At 37.6% G+C, this 8,029-nt stretch overlaps 1 protein-coding gene across 2 annotated transcripts; it reads left to right on the forward strand.

Annotated features, from left to right (window-relative positions):
- Positions 1 to 4,014: 4,014 nt before the first annotated feature.
- Positions 4,015 to 7,230, forward strand: LOC125723483 (GDP-fucose transporter 1-like). 2 transcript variants are annotated; one of them, XM_049000099.1, is made up of 3 exons: positions 4,015 to 4,081; positions 4,615 to 5,126; positions 5,412 to 7,230. In XM_049000099.1, exons 2-3 carry the CDS (start codon positions 4,646 to 4,648, stop codon positions 5,972 to 5,974), a joined length of 1,044 nt encoding a protein of 347 aa, XP_048856056.1. In that variant the 5' UTR covers positions 4,015 to 4,081; positions 4,615 to 4,645; the 3' UTR covers positions 5,975 to 7,230. The 2 variants fall into 2 exon arrangements, with proteins under 2 accessions (XP_048856056.1, XP_048856055.1); XM_049000098.1 differs by lacking the exon at positions 4,015 to 4,081 and having other exon boundaries at positions 4,369 to 5,126.
- Positions 7,231 to 8,029: the final 799 nt, after the last annotated feature.

Below are 8,029 nucleotides of genomic sequence, written 5' to 3' on the forward strand. Positions count from 1 at the left end.
ACTGAGTTTAGTCTCAATAAGTAAAAACAACCAGATTGCTTATAAATCTTGTCTTAGATCTGTGTCCTGCCTGACATGGATTATCTGATCACCCCATTGCTGGTTAAAGTTAGTCATAATCAGCAGTTTGGGAACATTTTGCTTTCCCAATAAATTACACCAACCCTGAAGACAGAGTAGCTGATAAGACCAAGTATGTCTGCTGGCTCCTGATATACCAGACTCAGACATGTTGCTTACACAAGCCCTGAAATGCAAAACAAATGAAAAAATCAGAAAACATAATGACAATTCAGAACACACAGCAACATTAGCTGAAACTGGAAAAGGTATGCACTTACCATTAGGTTACAATTTCAGAGTTTGTTATGATAGATATACTTAGCATCCAATAAGTGACAAAGCCATGTGATTTAATAAGTACTGTATCTATCTGTTTTAGATAATGTTGTAGCGTTTTCTGAATGGTTGTGTTTTCTGAATTCATCCCTTAGTTTTTGTTATATAGAAATGTTGATTTGAGACACATTGCCTTTAGTTTATAGTTGCTTCTGATTGTGTTTGTCTTGCTGTACCAAAATTGCCATTAACCCAAAACTGAGGTTTCTACAGAACTATGAATTTAATGTACTGTTACACCCCTATTCCCTGGCCAATTTAATCAGAATGTCAAAATTGTGGGCTGTAAAGATGTACCCTGCTGGCCGTGAGTATGACATATGTGCTTTAGGGTTAGGTTTACTGACAACTCGACTGCTATTGAATCTTACTTTCCTTAGCAAAAAACATGATATATTCATATTTCATGCTACTGGTCAGAAGTGTAGAGTGTGGAGATGGCTGATGGGGAATCCCATCAGGTTCCATAACCTGCCAGCACAACACTGACGCTTTAGCGTACTAGCCGAGAAGCCTTAAGTGAGTCGCACACTGGCACAGGTTTTGGAAACTATGAAAAGCTAGTCTGGCTAAAGCATGCTGTTTGTGCTGATGCAAAAAAGAATGAGATGTCTTTGAATGGTAGAAGATGAAGATAAGTGATTTTAGTCAATAGTTTGAACATTTGGTGCATAGTCATTTTCATTCTCTGCCACTGTTTTTTCACAGCAATATATACCAAAAATCACTAGACCACTTTCTGTGATTTGCCACTTTGGTGGCAAATGGTGTTCCTTTTTTCCTTCTAATTTTAGAGTTTTGAAAAATAAGGCAAACTGAGAGCATTGCAGTAGGTATCTAGGTGATTAAAAAGGCATAAAAGGGAGAAATTGCCTCTTTTTTGAGGGCATACTTTGGTCATGTCTTTAAGAATACATAGCTTACGCAGCTTTTCAAAGGTTACAGAAAGCGTAAGTTCATTGGTCACATCCAAACTTCTGCACAGCAACATCCAATAATTGGGCGCTGCTTGCTCTACAGACGCCTCATTTCTCACTATCAAATATTATCAATAAATTGTGAGAAGGCAGTCTCCACGTCCAAGGCCAGAGTGGTGAGATAGCTGCTTCTTTTCTTACTCTCTGACCCTTATTTTCTGGCACATGAGCCAGATAATTCTCTGGTCTAAAAACTGTGACTATGAGAATATATTTCATAAATGAGATATCAGACATATATACAGTATTATCGATTGCCATAATTCTTCATATCTGGTAGTTCTGCTTCTTTTCACACACACAGTTTTAAGCAAGAATAAGAACACTGCATTTTAACTGCTGCGCTATTTGCTTTGTTACAAATAGATGTTATTTTTTAATATCTGCTTTCTACCCATCCTTGCATGTCTGATGCTTCATTCCTACTTACTAATAGCTTGGATCTCTACGCAGGTACTGTGTTGATGGGATTTGCAGTTCAAAAACATGCAAGTAGTGTGTGCCCTGTGATCCAGGGCATGGCTGGCCCACCCTGTACTCAGCATAAGCGATCGCCTAAGGTATCATTTCATTAGGGGGCACATTGAAGTGCATTCTGTGACATTACAGTTATTTACATTCGTTTTAATATTTCAGTACTTTTATTGTGAAATAGACAGGAGTTAGCTGGTTAGCACCCAGATATCTTGTGCTACTTAAACTCTGATCTGATTTGAGCTCTGGGAGGGTGGGGTGAGGGATGGGGCTGGTGGGGGGGAGCTCACTGCCGGTCTTGTGTCCTTTGTAATATTACCACCTAGTGGAGAGATTTATGTAGGCTATTTAAAGCTACAGCAAACTAAGAGCGTTCCATTCTACTAATTTGTAGTTTTTGCTACCTTTAAATTGCCCATACACCATAGTGATATGCACTCTGTGTTATGCTATTACGCAAAACATTTATTATCTTATATCTAAAAAAATTATGAGTAGATTCTAATGAAAATTGCACTAAATTTGCATTATTTATGAATACATAAATAGTTGAAATCATGGGACATGTTATGAAATATTTGGAGATCTATTTATGATTTACCAAAAAATTCACTTTTCACTGTGTCACCCTATTATGCAAACCTGTGTAATATCAATGAAATGTGTGACAACAACAGTTTCATGAAGGTGGTTGTTGCAGAAACAGAGTAATTCTGTTGTATCAGAACAGATAGCAGGGATGTTGCATTGATTCCTATATAGCAATGCCCCTAGATAAAGAGCTTATTTTCTCATGGATAGATTTTCCCAAGATGATCTGCAATTTCTGTTAGTAGAGTTCTTCTATAAGCACCCCACAGTTCATCATTTGAGGAAAGCTAATGTCCAGAGGCATACAATTGCTGCTTGATGATTCTCTATAAGGTCTCACTGGGATTCAGATTGGGAGAAGATGCTGGCCGCTCCATCAAATAGCGATTTTTGAAGTCCAATTTCATCAAGTACTCTTCTGTCTTCTTGCCAGTATGTGACATAGCATTGTCTTGCATAAATATCACCTTTTGTCTTAAGGCTGGAGGCTTTATCATAGCAAAAAATTGTTTTTCAAAAACACAATATAAGCATCTCCAGGCAAATTTATACCTTCAGGAACTCGCCAATGACCAATCAGCTCACCACTAGCGGTTGCTGGCCATCACACCACTACCTCCTTGCTGGAGTCTCAGTCTGAAAGCACAAGGTCTGTCATCTCTGACTCAACTTTTGCTCCATCCATTATGGTCATCAAGAGTCAGTCAATGAACAGTATAGCTTTCTAGTATTTCCTGGCCATTCCACATGCTGTCCTTCAAACAGGTCAAAAATCTTGCTTTACATATTTTCAGTGGCAGAGAATTCTACATCATCTTCATGTTGATAGATTGGTGGCACCAACTTCGTCCAACATCTCTTTGCTGTTGGCTAAAGGCTTTTTCATCAGCAATTGCTTATCTGACCTTTCCTTAATTGCAATCAATTCTCCCACATACATAGCAAAATCGTGCCTGCCAGTCATCTTAACAATTTCAAAAATTGACATCACCTATGTTCTTAATGATTACTGACTTCTCATCTGAAGTATCTTCCCTCCCATAATAACTTGCTTAAAGTTATCATTCTTGGAATTAGGGTTTTGCCCATAGAAATGAATGGATGGTCCTCACAAAGATATGAATACAAACCTGTCTGTGTGTGTGCATGTTTTTTTTTTTTTTTACATTGTGGGAATCATATTTCAGGTCCCCACATAGATCTGTGAATATAATAAAAAAAAAACTAAAAATGCCAAAAGTCTCTTATTTTGTTTGGTTACTTATGACTAAGGTTAGGGCTGGGTAGGGGTTTAGGTTGTCATGTTGTGATTGGAGTTTTCCCCATAGAAGTGAATGGAGAGCCCCCACAAAGATATAATTACAAACCTCTCTGTGTGTGTGTGTGTGTGTGTGTGTGTGTGTGTGTGTGTACACAGTCTGTATAGGACCCTCCATTACCCTGCAGGATAAGTAGCTGGACAATGGATGGACTGTATATGAGCAGTACCTTTCAAAAATTCCCGCAGATTCTTTTAATAATTACGGTCAAAGGAGAGGATTTCATTGGTTGAATTTTTATATGGAGGAGGAGCAGAAGATCATATTATTTTGCTTCCTACTTCCCTGATCTAACGACAGACGTTGGAACACTACCATAAAGTAAGAAGTTTAAATAATTATATGCAATTTATATGTTTAATAAATAGATTTATGCGAAATATTGAGAAGCCGGGTGATTGGTTGTGTTTTTCCTACTTTTTACACAATCGCTTGTATTTTAACTACGGATGGAATTAATTTGTATGACAGCAAGTGTTTGTATTGTTTGCGCGTAACATTATAAAAAATATATGATTTCAGGGGCCGGTGTTCAGGGTTGCGTTCCGTAAGCCCACCATGATAGTAATATGTAAATTTAATCAGCATCAGTCCAAATTACGATCATAGTAATACTAAAGCGATTTTGGCAAATGAATTCCAGTTGGTTTCGTTGGTCAAGGTCCCTTTAAGAAAATGCAGGCTGCTGTTTGGGGGCGTGTCTATGATCCCGGAACTGCACCCTCTAGGAGGCGGGCGTCAGTGCGTGTGGAGAAGCTAGCTAGCTCAGTTACCTACCTGTTTATAGCATATAAATGGGTTTTATATGCTAACTGCTTCATTTTCTTTGTTTTTGTTGAAAACACGATGAACAGGACGCAACTGAAGCGGTCGAAAATTCTCGGCATGGCTCTCGCAGGCTTGGATTCCGTGGATCAAGATGGAGAGACGGAGACTTTTTTAATGAGAGCCATCAAAATAACTTTTGTTGTGGCTCTCTATTGGTTTATATCTATTACTATGGTCTTTTTAAACAACCATTTGCTAGATATCCGTGAACTGAACGCCCCCTTGTTCGTGACATTTTTCCAGTGCCTTGTAACCGTGGGTCTTTGCTGGTTCTTGCACCTCACGTCGAAGCTGTGCCCCGGTGTCGTGGACTTCCCCTCCCTTAAGTTTGACCATAAGGTCTCAAGAGAAGTCTTGCCACTGTCATTCGTCTTCATCGGCATGATTACTTTCAATAACCTGTGCCTGAAACATTTGGGGGTTGCGTTTTACACTGTAGGAAGGTCGCTCAGTACAGTTTTTAATGTAATCCTGTCTTATGTCATACTCAAGCAAACCACTTCTTTATATGCGCTTCTGTGCTGCGGAGTGATTTTAGGTAGGTATATTTCCTTTTACTTTACTTTTTGTCACTCAGCCGCTTTTATATATAATTATATATAGAATCTTTATAACTTGAGCTGTTGGGTTTATTTTATTCTAGCTGCAAGTTTATTATGAATTTAATAATAAATGATACATTATCTTGCAGAGAGGTAAGGGAAGGTTATCGTTGAATTTTGGGATTGGTGTTTTTTTTAAAGTTCTGATTACTGACATTTGTAGAGCATAAGGCCTGAAATGGCATGGAAGTGATTAAATAACTTTTATTAATTTGACACAGGAGGGTTCTGGCTGGGTGTCGACCAGGAGGGGGCAGAAGGATCACTGTCCTGGTTAGGAGTTGTCTATGGAGTCCTTGCCAGTATGTGCGTGTCCCTAAATGCCATTTACACAAAAAAGGTGATGCCAGTTGTGGATGGAAGCATATGGAAGCTGTCATTTTACAACAACATCAACGCATGTGTCCTATTCGTTCCACTCATCTTTCTCTTCGGTGAGGCACCAAAAGTCTACAGTTTTAACGGGATGGACGACTGGAACTTCTGGGGCATGATGATCACTGGGGGAATCTTTGGTTTTGCCATTGGCTACGTCACTGGCCTTCAGATTAAATACACAAGTCCGCTGACGCACAATGTGTCGGGCACGGCCAAAGCCTGTGCACAGACTGTGCTGGCTGTCGTGTACCACTCCAGTATCAAGAGCTTGTTGTGGTGGACAAGTAACTTGATGGTGCTGGGTGGCTCCTCTGCTTACACCTGGGTTAAAGGGATGGAAATGAAAAAGGTTCAGGATGAGCCTCAGTCAAAAGCTAAGGTACAAAAGAATGACTCTGGTGTGTAAGGAATCTAGGATGGTCTTTGTTTAGGGCAAAGACCCTTTATGTGTAAGAAAGTGGACAAGATAATATCCTAATGCTGGCAATGAGCAATGCAACATATATTTCGTTGCCTCTATTTGGCCTGCTTTTTTTTTTTTTATTTTGTTCATGTAGCACATACAGTGTTTTGTGTTATTTTTATGTGATGTATTTTTCTCTTCTTTAACAAAGGGTTATTGTCAGATTATTTATTTGCATTACTCATTCCATGTATTTTGGTATTAGACACTGCAGTCTGAGATCACAAAGCAAGTACGGTTTCAAACTAGAAATACTTATGTCATTCTACTAAAAAAACTTTTGTCTGCTTTTGTGTCTAAGTATGGCGTATTCAAATTTTGCGGTTGACTTTTGGAGCCTTTCGATATCAACAAGGGGAAAAAAAAATCAACATTAATTATGACAAATTGTATCTGGTTCATTAAAAGTAGAAACCAAAGAATAATCAATGTTATAAGATTAATTAAAGGAGTTTTGGGATTTCTAATTAAGAGCACTCAGGGTGCTTTTGTATCAGATTGTGTTTTATTTTTTGGCTTGAGTGGTAAACTGAGTGGCATGGTGGTTCATTGATTAGCACTCATGCCTGACACCTTCAGGCTTGGGGTTTAAATCCCACCTCCATTGTGTGTGTGTGTGTGTGTGTGTGTGTGTGTGCACTCGCATGCGCAGTTTACATGTTCTTACTGTGTTGTGTGAGTTTCCACTGGGCACTTTGGTTTCCTCCTGCAGTTTATACAGTTAGGCTGACAGGCACCTCTAAATTGATCATGTGATTAATTCAGCTCAATTCAATTCTGTTAAGTGTGAGTGTACCCTGCAATGGCATGTCATCCAGGGTATACCCCAGCCTTGTGCCTTGTGCTGCCTGGAATAGGCTCCAGACTCGGCCTGACAAGGATAAATACCTGCAAGAGTTGGAGTGGGAAGCTGAAAGAAAATTGGTTAAAGACAGATTCTCTGGTGTTCTGTGTGGTGAATAACTAACACATCATTGATCTCTTGAGTTGGAATGTAATGGGCAGTGTTGTTAAATGTGGTTGTCAGAATAAAGATGTAAAATGTATTTGAATTATCAGATTTTGTTATGTTTGATAAAATCATAATACATTTGAATTAAAATGGTTTCAATACTGGCTGAATAGTATGTATATTGAAATTTTGATTTGTTTGATTCCAGTAATATAACTTGTGAGAAATTAAAATTAGTTGAACTGTTGGTTGAATCAGTAATTTCCAATGCAGTTGAAGTTTACATTCTGCACCCTTTCAGGTTTGCTATTTGAACAACTTCTGTGATCTGAGTAGCCTTACTGATTTTGTTGAAGAACCTTCACCAAGCCTGTTACACAATAGATTTTTTCTGTCGTATGTTTAACTTCCTTTCATTTAAATCCATTTCATTTTTATTTAGTTTCATATGTTGATTGGCTTCCCGTGTATAGCATTACCTGTTAATATAACGTATACATTAATAGATATATCTTTAACTGCAGGATGTGAAAATTATATTGAAAACACCACTAGATGGAGCAGTTTCACATTTATTAGGATTTTTATGTCCTTGCTGGTTCTCACAAAAAGCTGTGGTCTTTCATTCCGTTCCTTTTTTAAAGATTGTTTTAAGATTTTATATATATATATATATATATATATATATATATATATATATATATATATATATATATATATATATTGTTTAAATTATGAATAGTATTCAGTTAGTTTAATAATGACAATCAATATGCTGTATAGTATTGAAAGCTTGTCAAATTTCCAGTAAGTTGTATTTATTGATCCTGTTTCTTATTCCATTTGACCGAGATGGTTCAAATATTTCTGTAAATGTGTTTTAAAATTTGTTTTTCTGTTTGATCCGTATATTGTCGAAACCTGTGAACATTTCTGTTATTGTCGATTAACAAACAGGACACAAAGTGTACTACACAAATCTAAATTGACAAATAACTAATTATACGGTTTATAAACATAATGTAGAGATTCTTTTAAAAATAAAC

The sequence above is a fragment of the Brienomyrus brachyistius genome, unplaced genomic scaffold (genome assembly GCF_023856365.1).
Source record: "Brienomyrus brachyistius isolate T26 unplaced genomic scaffold, BBRACH_0.4 scaffold49, whole genome shotgun sequence".
Taxonomy (NCBI): Eukaryota; Metazoa; Chordata; class Actinopteri; order Osteoglossiformes; family Mormyridae; genus Brienomyrus; species Brienomyrus brachyistius.

What these genes read in the sequence shown, in the direction of transcription:
- LOC125723483 (XM_049000098.1), top strand. Translation starts at nt 4,436, where the DNA reads ATGCAGGCTGCTGTTTGGGGGCGTGTCTATGATCCCGGAACTGCACCC. An exon ending in GTGCTGCGGAGTGATTTTAG is followed by an intron (nt 5,127 to 5,411) that starts GTAGGTATATTT and finishes AATTTGACACAG; the next exon opens with GAGGGTTCTGGCTGGGTGTC.